The 13622-nt window shown below is 30.2% G+C and overlaps 1 protein-coding gene across 7 annotated transcripts in view; it reads left to right on the forward strand.

The window, feature by feature from the left end:
• LOC134711529 (uncharacterized) overlaps positions 1 to 8108 on the forward strand; it is a 47560-nt gene extending 39452 nt beyond the window's left edge. For all 7 annotated transcript variants that reach the window (XM_063572162.1, XM_063572164.1, XM_063572163.1 and 4 more), the window contains 10 exons: positions 482 to 584; positions 1028 to 1117; positions 1624 to 1739; positions 2117 to 2192; positions 2740 to 2871; positions 3432 to 3486; positions 4039 to 4238; positions 5247 to 5370; positions 6314 to 6388; positions 6760 to 8108. In XM_063572162.1, the coding sequence (XP_063428232.1) occupies positions 482 to 584; positions 1028 to 1117; positions 1624 to 1739; positions 2117 to 2192; positions 2740 to 2871; positions 3432 to 3486; positions 4039 to 4238; positions 5247 to 5370; positions 6314 to 6388; positions 6760 to 6890 (1102 nt within the window). In that variant the 3' untranslated portion in view covers positions 6891 to 8108. The remainder of the gene's footprint in view (positions 1 to 481; positions 585 to 1027; positions 1118 to 1623; positions 1740 to 2116; positions 2193 to 2739; positions 2872 to 3431; positions 3487 to 4038; positions 4239 to 5246; positions 5371 to 6313; positions 6389 to 6759) is intronic.
• Positions 8109 to 13622: the final 5514 nt, after the last annotated feature.

Raw genomic sequence — 13622 nt, forward strand, 5'->3', positions numbered from 1 at the left:
GATTCTTTGTTCAAAAATTAAACAATTCATTTACCTTTTGATTCTGTTAAATCAAATAGGAAACTGACAAAATTACAGTTTAGTCACCAATGACATAATGTTAAAGAGTCATTTAATTTGTCAATGACGATCAATAGGTCTCTTCACGGTTAGTTCAGCCATATTGGTGAGGGGGCAGATTTTTTTGAAAGAGGTGGAAATGGTATGAAAGGGTGGGAAATCCTAAGCAACTGCTCTATTTTAATGATGTGTTCCCTCATTTTTCACACCATTTTTACCTCCATTGTGAAAATCTGCCCCCTGTCCAATATGGCCTAACTAACAGTGAAGAGCCCTATTAGATGTTGCTGTTCTTCATCTTTAATTTGTTAGAGGAAGATGCTACAAAGATGCAGCCTAATGCTTTGAACATGACACTCAAGATAAATTGAGTTTTGTGTAAATTACCACCAGTTTTGCATATTTTTGTTTTCTTTTTCAGATTGTCTCAAGACAGAAATACAACATTTGGTAGTACTATAGAGAACTTTATACAGTGTACATTGGAAAGTCAAGAAACTAATCCTCATTTTGTCACTAGAAATGTAAGTTATTTCCTGTATTGGATGATAAATATGACATTTATTCATATTCACTTCAGAGTCTTTGTTAAAAGCTCACAATTATCAAGTTGTTATAACAATTACATAGTTCCATCAGAATAAAAATCCCAGAAATCTGTCAAGTTCTATAAAGCTCAAATTAAAAAGTAAAAAAATTGTTCAGTGGTCATCAGGATACAAAAAAAAACCTGTTCAGAAAAAGCTGTATTACTTATAAAAATCTATTACTATTACTGTAACTCATACTAATTTAATGCCAATTTGAAATAAGCCAGTTTGAATTTAAGCTACCTTTTGTAAAACTTTAGGCTTTGCTGCTAAGGTCTTAAAATAGAATCTTTCAAAATAGCTATTTTTTTCTGTAATAATCTTTAGATATGTTTGTAAGAACACTACTATTAATAAGATTTGTTTTCATCTTCTAGGTAAGACAGTTTATGACAGGAATAAAGAATTATCTAGTAAAGCATGGAGAAGGAGAACTAGACGACATTATACAGAAGGAAAGAATGAATGTAAGTCTATTGTCAGTAGATTTATAGTACCGTAGTTTAATCTGTTAGATTCTAAAAATATATATATGTCGAAATCCAGGACATGTCTGCTCTTTACCATGCATTCTTCTAAAATGCTGTTTTTTTAGTTCTCTATGCAATAAAATATATCGTATAATATGAATAGCACACAATAGGAATAGACCTTATGCAAAAAATTATCAATACATTTGTTAAACTTTTTCAGATTGAAAAAGAAACTCTAGGAAAAGTCTGTAACTGATTGAAACTTTAGTTGTCATGAGCACCCTATAAAACAACTCAAAATTAAGAAGGTTCAACCAATCATAGTTTTGATTACATCAACCACCTTATATACAAATTTGCTTTCTGAAGCTTCTGTTGAACACATTTCCATGTAATTTTGAATAACCACATAATTCTGACAGAGTAACCATAATTTCAGGACTTTGATTTCATACAGAAATTTAAGATATTATACTTATATAACTTTCTTAATTTTTCAGCTGAATCCCAATGAAATATTAAACATAGATGGTATTATAGAAAAAGCCTTGCATGTTTGTGTACTGCGACCTCTGAAGCACCACATATACAGATTGTTTGTGGAAGAATATACAAGGTAAGTAAAAAAAATAGTGTTATGTTCCTTATTTTGTTTCAGGCAAAATATAGGCATGAGAATAGCACCAAAAAGTATATTCCAGTATACATTAATTAGATATAAGAAGATGAGGTATGAGTGCCAATGAGACTCTCCATCGAAGTCACCATTTATAAAAGTAAACCATAAGTAATTTCCTTTAAAATTTATATTAGTACAGTAAGTTTGACATGAAACCTGAAATTTGTCTTTATTTTAATTCAAATTCAGCAAAAAAGTCGTGAAGTATAGTTACTTGCATGAATTTATCATTGATAGTCATTCATGAAATTATGTTTGTTATATATAAGTTTTTTTTCATCAGCAATATTCTGTAATTTAATTTTATCTTTCAGGAATGGAAGTTTACCCTCTTTATCCAGGAACATTAAATATGCCAGAAGTAAAACACCAGTAGAAATAGGTCTCAGGGTATGTACCTTTATTACAAATATGAAAGACCCATCATATTTCATCAAAACACTGTTAGGATAACACCATTAAAAAAAATCCTGAAGCCCCAACTGCAGAGTAAATTGAGTTGTTGGGAATTTTTCAAAACAAACAGATATTGCTTTGTTTCAAATCCAGTAAAAATTGTTCTCAACAGTGTCAATTGTGAGTTATTTCCCTTGCACTAATAAACAAAATTTTAGTGTTCAAATAAATTCTGATCTTGAACTTCACAAAAGTTTTGCGTTTTTAAGGCAGTTCAAACAAGTGATCATATTTGCAGAGGGTTGTTTTTAAACAACTTGTTCCTGAACGCAAGCCTTTTGATAACTCATTTTCAAACATATTTAATGGTTTTACCACAATGCCTAAAGTCATGTGAAAATCAAAACATAAAACAAATCACCATTAGAACAAAAGAACACTTTGGTTATATTTAACCCTTTAATACAAGGGATTTTAAATATGTGCTTGTAAGTAAACTTACATTAAATAAAGAACTAATATGATTTTTTTTTAAAAACAGAGTGGTGCATTAGTTCCAAACAATTCACAAATGGAGAAAATCAGATTCCATCTTACAAAGATGCAGAAGGCCTATTCTCCCCTGAAGAAGTTAGAACATCTTTTACAAGCTACACAGTGTATCTATCAATGTGTAAGTTTATTTGTAATAGTTTTACTGTAAAATGGATATGATCGTCATTTCTATAATATCTGAGCATTGATATTAATTAGATTATTTGTATGTTTTCAATGCATAAATATTTTACATATTAGATAAGATTTGTGTCAAATGATAAGTTTACTTTCCATCAAACTTTTCCCTTGAAGATTTTTGTTCAATTAGATGTGAGTGCATAATTAAAAAATAAAAACATGGCTCTAAATTTCCGCATTTACAGTATTACATTTCTAGCTTACCTGGCCCAATATATAAAAACAAGAAGATGTGGTATGATTGCTAATGTAACAACTCTCCAACAGAAACCAAATAAAGAAGAAGGTAACAACTATAGGACATTGTACTGCCTTCAAAAATGTGCAAAATTAATGCATTATTATTCAGATGTCAGTCAAGGTTTGAAACATAAATCAATTCAGTTAACTGGGAAAGGTGTGTAATGGGGTTGTAATTTTCTGTATTTTATATTTTGCAAATCAAGAATGCATTATAGTGTTAAAGGAAAAATCTTAATTCATCCTTGTTATTTACAGTTGAATGGCAATACTAATGAAGCTGTACAAGGACCAGTGGCTGTTGGGGCAGATGGTAAGTATTCTTATTTTTAAGATAGAAATTAAAATGGAGTGATTCTGCATGAAAAAAAAATAGGATGCAAATTCAAAAGGTAAAAAAAACAGTGCTGATCGTCTGTCCTTATCTTGAAAGATACTGTTAGTGTTGTCATCAGTGGGATGGTGAGTGATATGCCTTTTTGCATGATCATGTTGAAGACAACTTTTGTTATTTAGATAACTAGTATTTTTGTGCAGCCTTTTGTCCATCCTGCACCATGTATTTGGCAGAATCAAGACATAGCAATTCTTCATTGTGGCTGTCCTAGCAGCAGCAACATTTAAGTATTTTTGTACATCAATCACTTTGTTAAACATTTATACAATGTTATGAAATTTTGACTGAAGCTTTCTTTTGCACATCTATTGTCTTATTGTCATCTTACACACTCACAGAAGTGCTTAAAAATTATTGTTGAAAATACCATAACTTAAATGTAAGTTACATTCAAATAATCTTAAAATTTAAAACGAAGATTTGTTCACCAAACACTGTTTCATATTTAGTTTTGTACTATTTTTTCAGACTTCTTGCCAATGTTGATTTATGTAGTAGTGCATTGTGGGATAATTGCAGCTGAAATAGAGGCTGACTACATGTGGGATCTGATAAATCCAGCTGTTATGAACACAGAAGGAGGATATTATCTGACTTCATTAAATAGTGCTGTATTGGTTCTGAAAAACTTTAAAGAAATGCAGGAAGCCCAAAATACCCAACATGAGGTATTGCACATTTGATAAATATAGATTTGATAACTTTCACTTTTGGTTTTCTTTATCTATGTATAGTGACAAGATATTTGCTAGCATACTATTAATGCTCTATAATTTAAATATCCACAGGAAGATTTCCTTGATGACAGCATATCAAAGCATGTCATTTGAATTTATTATACTTCACATTAAAATGCCATATTTTGATTGGCTTATACGAAGGTGTTAATTTACTGTTATCACATGGCTGAGCAGGTGACAATTTTTTTTTCATGTTACCCTCTCATCTAGACGAATCAAAAATAGATATTTTCAAGGACAATGAAATGAAATTACATCAATTCATTAAATACAATGCTTGAGTTCTATGTTTTGCTTAAGATTTTATTATTTGACTGTCAGAATAAAAAAATAAAACATCTAAACTTTTGTTGTTTTTTCTTATACCAGTAACGTTGTTAGGTACGTGACGTCATAGAAAATACTTTTTAAAAAATAAAATTAATCTGTTTTTTTGGAGAAACAATCTGCTCTATCACCCTCTCAGCTATGTGTTATTTATAAACTGTGTCCTTAGGATTTGTTTAGTGTTTCAAAATGTATTCAGTCAGTTCACATTAAAGTATTTTAACAATGCATGTTTTATTTCATATAGACGATATCCACTTTAAGCAATGTGTGTTTGCAATCAACATCTTATTTCTAAAGACCTATTTTATGAAAGCACCACACTTTGCATGCTTTGTAGGCATATTTCGGAATGTTTAAAATACATCTCATGAGGGGAGGACTTTTTAAAGCATGATTATAGTTTGATTATACAAAAATGCTGATCCTTTTCAGTATGTGATATTTTTTTTAAGTATCAGAAAAAATGTTTCTCTTCTTTTAGATTCCCAGCAATAATTCAATAGTCTATATGAAAGTTATTATTCTTGATATGCATGTGATACTTACAAAAAGACACAACAAAATAGAGATTAACCAATATTAACATCAATATTGATTACCTTTCAGAGTCGTTTACCCAGTATTAGTGACATGCAAGGTTTTCTGAAGATTGCCATCCCAGATGAACTGAGAGACTCCATCATTTGGAAAACTTTACCTGTTAGACCTAATATGAATACTCGAGATGTTTGTAAGTACATTATTGACAAAGCAAACTTGGCAAGTAATTTAATCTGAAAATATAGAACATTTTGCATAGAATCTATAATGTATAGATATTGAAAATATGTGACAAAAACAGCAAAATGAGAATGTAAAAAAAATGCAAAAGAAAGAATATTTAAAATCTGCAAAAGAAAGCATGTAAGAAGAAGAGTTTATACGACTAAAAAAAATAAGAAAGAATAATTTCCAGGCCACATTTTACATATATCTGATCACTCTATGTCAAATATAAATGTACGAACCACATTTTACTTGTATCTGATCACTCTATGTCATGCAGTGATGTTGTAGATTTGTTTAATGTTACCACAAGTAATCTTTTAGGCTTAATTTAACTTTGATGGATTTCTAAAACAATGTTCAACTTTGATTTATTACACATAAAACACAATGTACTTTTTTTCAGTACAATGTGCATCATTCTAAAAGATAACATGATCAATTTCCCAAATGTAGTGTCGCAGTAAAATCTTTTAATACTGTTAGAAATACTTCGTTAAAAGTGATGAAATATAATCAGTCTCCTTGGTAATCTTCCTGTTCCATTGGTATTTGTTTTCATTATTGACAGTTGAATTAGATAAGGGTTAAGTTGCATTTTGACCTACTAATAAGTAATTTCAACCCAGAATAAGATGTGTAGGTAAAATAGATCTATTAATAAGCATAACTGCTGACAGAGTGTGCACTTCTTATACAATAATAGACATTTAGTAACTAGAGTAAATTAATGGCTTGTATTAAGCCTTAATCACCAATTTTGATTTTTTTTACATTGACTTCCATGTACTTGTTTGATTGAGAGAGCTGACTGTTTTATGTGCTAAATCATATGAAATTTGTCTGTAATGCTTTGAAAATATCCAGAGTTGTGTCCCTTATATTGATGATATCATTTTACTTTTCAGGTTCCATGATTGCACACAAATTCAAAATAACAAACCCTCAGGATTACGGGTTTTATTACATAGTGAGGGGAGTAGGTAAGGTTCTTTATTTTTTATATTTAAACATGTCAATGCATTGCAAATTTATAAAAGGAATTGAACTTTTTAATTTTGTATGATATAAACAAAAGATCTTCTAAATGCATCAGTTTCCAGCAAACTGGACAACAATCTTAAATGCCTTTCAGAATTTTTTTTTTTTGTGATACACCATATGTCTGATGATGTTACTGTCCAGTAGAGAACATTGTTTAACATGAATGGTACACAGATTCATAAAGTAGATTTGGTATTATTTATATGGGACAACTTGATACTAAACACCAAAAGAAAGAGCATATAAATTTTTACAAACAAAAAACAAAATATTCAGTGATATATTTATTTATGTTATTATTTTTTTCCAGAAACAAAACTGAATGACAGTCATTGTCCTCAAGATTTGAAAACAGAAATCATGTTAAAAAATCAAGACTGTGTATTTGCTTACAAGAGACTTGCATCAAACATTGCATGGCCACTATCTGTGAAGAAGTAAACAGCCAGTATTACATCTTGTAGTATGGATGGTCTTTCTTGTTATTATGACAGCATAGTGTTACTCTAAATAAATGTTATCATGCATACTAGCTAAGTGATAGATCAGTATTACCAGTTGAGCAAATACTTAAGTTTTTCATGCTAATGTTTTTCTAGAAAAAAAAGGTTGTATTACAAATGTTGTATGACACTAGTTATAGGTACCAGTACCATTAAAAACTGAATTATTGTTTTGTTTTAGATTTTATATTTATTTTCTGTTTATTGCTGTAGGGTTACTACATTTACATAAATCAAAAATCAAAACTAGTTTAGTTTATAACTGTTCAAGTTATTGTCTTTGTTGTGAAAAAGGACATTTTTCATGCATAATTATTGTTAATTTTTTTAAACTACTTAGTTCAAATTTTATTATATACAAGCAAAGTGCTGTTGATTCATAATTTTTAGTAATGTGATTTAATTATTTTGATATGTTAGATTTAAGTAACTGTTACATTAAGTCCACGCTTTTGAGTTAGAGTAAGCAAACTTCAACTACATTTATTCAAGAGACTTTGACTATTTTGAAAACCATCGGATTTAAATGATTTTCAAGTAGCAGGTTCAGTTTCAATTTTTTTTCCAATAACAAGAGAACAATAGCCAACTCCAATGACTTAAGTTAGGTTTTATATACAATATTTAGAACATGTTAAACACCTTGTTGTTAGGTGCTTAAGTTGGAAAGGAATTTTACAAACTTGGTCTGCTGAGACCTTTTGTTCAAGATGAAGACTGCAGATAATAGTGACTATTAACTGGGCATTTTTAAAAACTAGATTGTGTTTAATTACTGTTTGTTCGTTCAAAATTGTAATGGTTTTTTTTTGCAAGGTTGTATCCAATAGTTTTAGAAATGCAGAATTTAGTCAATTATTTGTATTGACAATCATATTCAAAGGAACACTTAGGTAAAACAGAAATAATTTTTAGTTTCCACTTTCAAAAACAGTATGTTATTTATGTCATTTATGTCCTTGTTAATATAAATTTTGTCATTTGAACATCAGATTAAAAATATAGGTTAAGGGGAGGTAATATGGTTATATAAGGGAGATAATCAGCATTATGTTGGTGCTTTTGGCTTCTCAGCTTCATCTTTCAGCATTATTGTGCCATTTTATATGTTGTGCCATACCAAATGTAAATAGACCCTATTTAATTGTTATATATTTTTTTTTAAATGGATTAGAAATTAGTGGCTTCACTGTATTCTACCAAACAAAAACTCTTGCTTTGTCCATTTTATATCCATAGATTAAATCAGTGACCTCTCATCGACATTTAATAACAATTCTTTAGATAAATTTATGTGAACAATTATTCTGTTTATTATTCCTAACAAAACACAAATTTTTAGAAACTTAAAATGAAAGTCTGGAAACGTCTTTTGTAGCAAGAATCATTTTGAAAAGCATATTGCTCCAATTAGTGCTCTTCAAAATAACTTCCAATACAAAAATGTTTTATAATCTTGACTACCCATGAGGATCTCACATATTTGGTTTAGATATGAAGTGTACCACATTAAATAAAATGCTTGACATTTTATTCTCTTTTTCATCAAAATTGTCTTTCTAATTTTTTGTCCAATGTCATTTATACCCGCAATATGAGTACTTCATCTAGTAGTTTTTATTTAGATAAATAAACATCAATTGACCAAGGAAAATAAATAGTAATTAGAACAAATATGAATGCTTCCCTCATAAATTGCAATATGTGATTCTGCAATCTTTAATGGCATAATTGTTTATTTTTTTATATCGCTTTTTTAATTAGCAATCTTTTATGCAATATGTAACCTATACAATGTAACAACTTATTCAGACATTTGGATAAATTTTTGCAACCAATTTAAGATTAAAAATTATTTGATAAGCATAAAAACTGTTACTAGAAACTAAACAAATTATGTCTTTACAAAGTGTATATTTTTCCAATTTGAAATTGGTTAGATATAATGTTATGTGATACATTTGATTGAATATGTTTTATTTTTAATCATGAGTCTGTTAGTGGATTGTTATGTATGTGATTTTAAACTTGTCATATGTTTCTAATTTGATCCTGCGTTCACAAAAGTTTGTACCGCTTCCCTATAAACTAAAGACTTGTGATGCAAACTTTTGTGAGAGGGAACCAGATGTGTGAATTAATAAGTTGAAAGTGTTAAGTAATATTGTTGTATCAAATCTTGTTGGTGATGTTATTTAAATGAGGAGATGCTTTGTGATGATTTAAAATTGTCACATGATATGGAATGTTATTGTTAGGTATCATATGATGGTATTGTTATAAGATGTTACAGTGGTTATATTATTTGATAGGCAGTTTTTTACTTAATTCTTTTTTCAAGAAATCCTAGTACTACCAGTTTCAAATTAGCAGTGATGGTTCTTACCGAATATAGATTACCATTCAGTATGACAAAATTGGTAGCTAGCCAACACATGTTATATGCATGATAATTGAAATACCCCTAGCGCAAAATACAGTAGCTTATTTAAAAGTGTTGATGGAATACAATAAACTAAAAATTCTGCCTATTAAAAGAAATCATGTAAAAATGTCCTCTGATCATGTAATTATGTAAAAGTTGAATTTTATTCAAACATTCATATTATTTCTTCATTAAGAATTGTGTGTTAGCAGTTAAATGATGTGATTGATTGTTGGTGATGTTTATCTGAGGTTGTGCTTTGAATATTTTATTCCATTGTAATCATTATTATTTTCATTTGTTAAGGCACAGTTGATGCTAAATAAAAAGATATTTACCTAAATTTGTTGATTTTATCAGAATTATGTAAATCAAAGTTTTTATGTGAAATGACATTGAGTATCTTCAATGAGACATCTGATCATTTACTCATTTTGCCCAGTTTTCATATGTTCTCTGTTATACTCATGTTCTGCTAATCTGTAATCTTGCACTTGGTCAATGGTACTGCTGTTTAATGTTCCTTCATAGAGGGTATCATAAGCCAGGTGGTATGCACTCCTGTGCTGACATAAAATATCATTGATGTGGTCATTTTCTGTAACTTTACTGTTTGCAAAATGTTAACCATTTTGAAATACTGAGGTTTTCCTATCCCAAAGGATGGATGGATAGCCAGGTTTTTACAAGTTATTATACCCCACTGTAGGAGCTGGGACTATTTTGCTTTCACCTGGTCTGCTCAACCTTTTTTGTACTTATATTTTTATTACATTTTCTCAGAAACTACTGAACAGAAGCCTTTCATATTTGGTCAGGAGCTTGTGATAGATAAGTTTTCACACTTTCACTGTCTACCTCCTGTTTGCTGAAATTTGGAATTTTCAAAAAAGTTAAATGAACTTTAAATATTTTATAAACATTTCTTTAATACTACTTAACAAAATGATTTAAATTTTATCACCAGCTTAACAGTGATAAGTTGTAACATATGTGCTATTAACTGATCTGTCAGACCGCTACTTTTTGAGTTCCAATACTTTGAAATATGAGTGGAGGTATGCTTTGCACTTTCTATTTTTGATTTAAGTAGGTTTTCAGAGCTCCTAAGTTTCATTATTGGTTTCCTACTGGTTTATGTTCGGGTGACACAGCTTAGTCTTGATTCAACAATACATGGTTCTGGTAACTTTAATCATAAGACTGGTATCTTTATTGAGTATTATTGACTGCAGTACCAAAATTAAGAAGTTGATGACAAAGAAAATCTTACTATATATTTATCACACTTTCAAAATTCAAATACAAAAATACAAAATATTTTGATAATAATTGGTCAGTAAAAGTTTTGTCAAAAGTTAAAAGTAGAGATATCTTGTGAAATAGCCATGGTATGTAAATTTAAATATATATAGTAACTGCATCTGATAAATGACCTAAATGATATTTTTCCAAAAAAAGTAAGAGCCGTTAGAAATAACATCACCATGAAATAATCACCCATTTTGTGCAAATAAGTTCTAGATTTTTGGAAGTGTTTGAATACTCTGCTGTTTAGTGTTTTAGGCATTTAGACTCGATAGCAATTAAAATTGTAAACCTCTTTTGCACATAGAGTATTGTTAAATTCCTATGATTGTCTTTACAAAGGTTTTTGATAGTAAATAATTGCTATCAAAATGGTTTTCTGAATAACATTTCATCAGTTTGATTTTAAAAGTGGTCTGTGAAAAGACTTTATTCTGATGTATCATCATATATCATGCTTAGTCCCCGTATAAATATATATGATAACATTGATCAGTTAAGGGAAGAAGCTTTCTATTAATTTTGGCTTATAATCTATACCCCTTGTAACCAGATTTGATTTTTCTTCTAGATTTTGTATTGACTACAGGTTGCTTAATATAATTTCAGTGACAGAAACATAGACTACCAAAATTATTATAAGAAAAATTATCATATTGATGATTTGATAACAATAAGCAAGGATTTGTATAGTTCTAACTATACAAATCCTTGCAATAAGTAATTGGATTAGATATAAACAGTCAATGTTATCATTATCTCATATTGAAAAAGTGGTTTAAAACGAACGGATATTAAACATTCCTACCTAAAAACTTGCAAATTACCACAAACATTTTTAATCAAATATATTCCAATGAAATTATATAACCCGTTCTGAGAGAGTTGTGTCACCAAAAATCAGAAATGTTCAATCAAATCAATCCAAAATATATCAGTAGCATTTAGAATTTGCTGTTGAACTCCAGGTTGAGCAGCTTCTTTGTATGCATTTACAGTCTGTTTAGAAATTCCATTAGGAACCATATCTGTGCTTCATCTAGATTACCGGGATAACAATCTGTGCTTCATCTAGATTACTGGGATAACAAAAAATAGTGTCATGGCTGTTTTTCTTCTTCAAATGAATATGAAGTTCATGATAGAAAAGGTTGACTCATCATGTCTTTTGTGGTTATATTAATCTTTCACTGCATTCAGGTATTATTGCGAGTGGTCTTGGTTTTTTTTATATTAGTATTAGCAAATTTGTCTTTTAATAAAATTGAGAATGGAAATTGGGAATGTGTCAAAGAGACAACAACCCGATCATAGAAAAAACAACAGCAGAAGGTCACCAACATGTCTTCAATGTAGCGAGAAATTCCCGCACCCGGATGCGTCCTTCAGCTGTCCCCTCAACAAATATATAAGCTCAGGGTACGCACTGAAACCCGGACCGGACCGGACTCCGGACCCGGACTTGGGTTAGTCTCGATCATCCAGCCGCTTTATTTTTCAAAGTAGAGCGTCTGGATGACAACTGATATAAAAATGGTAATTTATGACATTCGGAATAGTATCGGATTTTTTAGCTTGTATTTAAAGATAATGTCCAAGACGAATAACCAAGAAGTTGGTTATTGACTTCGGAAGAAATTATATTACGATAATACTATTGAAAAGCCTGAGTGTACCGATTGTTGTTTAAAGCTATTTATATCTTTCTGTGACGACATTCAAGTCGTGGAAAACACCAGACAGCATGGCTTCCATGACCGCAAAGGAAAATAACAGCACATCAAACTTTGGTAAGATATAATCATGATATAACAACACAAACTGTTACATAAATTTTGATACAACCTGAAACACCGAGTAGTTATATTCTTTCATGCTTGTCCGTGCTATGCAAGCAAGTTAATAATATATATAATAAATGGCAATTTTTGTATTGACTGGGACCACTCGAACAGTCGTGTGTACGCTATAAATACATTTTGTGGTTGATTTGTGGTTACTTTAGCTTTATAAATACTTTATTGAAAAGTGCTATGAAATATGAACTTCATCCAGGATAAGTTTGTTGTATCTGTCTGCATTGTATAATGGAGTTCGCATTTTGATATGTGTAAAAAAGGGGGGAGGAATGATGCGCAATGTTGTACACATTTAAAAGAGGGAACGCAATCCAAAACCATTAGCAGAAGAAAACCAAACAAAGTATATCTAGAAGATGCCAATTTGAACATACATCAAACGGTGAAAATGATTTGTGCTCGATTTTTTTTAAAAACAAATGCACTTAGCTTATACAAACATAGAAGAAGTGGGACAGGTTGTTATAAAAAGTAATTTAAATATACTGTTAGTAAACAAAGTCTGGACTGGTCAACTGGACAATACCTTTTTTGCACTTTTAAAAGGCATTTTTTCCACACTCAAAAAAAATCATAAAAGAATACATGCAACATGTGCAATGTTGTCGGTGAATATATACCAATTGGCTTTCTAAACCTTACAATAAAACCATGGCATGAGGAAAACACTGAAAATTCGATTTTTATGCAAAACAATAGATCCAGCATCAATGAAAGGAGGTCTGAATGAGGCAACAACCGGTGACTGATCCCAGTGATATACATTACCAAAAGTAGACATCAACATAATTAAGAGGACATACTGTTGACTTAAACAAAAATTGAGAATAAAAGTACCAAAAGGTCAACATTATACAAATAAGAAGATGCGGTATGAATACCAATGAGACAGTTATCCATCCCAAGGTCAAACAAGGTGGATGTGAGCACTTATAGGCAACTGTATGGCCTTCAATAATGATAAAAGTTCATGCATGATTTTGATAGAGAATACAAACAGGGAACGTGTCAAAGAGACGTCAATCCGACAAAAGAACAGGAAACAACCCAATGCCACCAATGGGTTGTGTCATCAACA

Source organism: Mytilus trossulus, chromosome 3 (genome assembly GCF_036588685.1).
Source record: "Mytilus trossulus isolate FHL-02 chromosome 3, PNRI_Mtr1.1.1.hap1, whole genome shotgun sequence".
Taxonomy (NCBI): Eukaryota; Metazoa; Mollusca; class Bivalvia; order Mytilida; family Mytilidae; genus Mytilus; species Mytilus trossulus.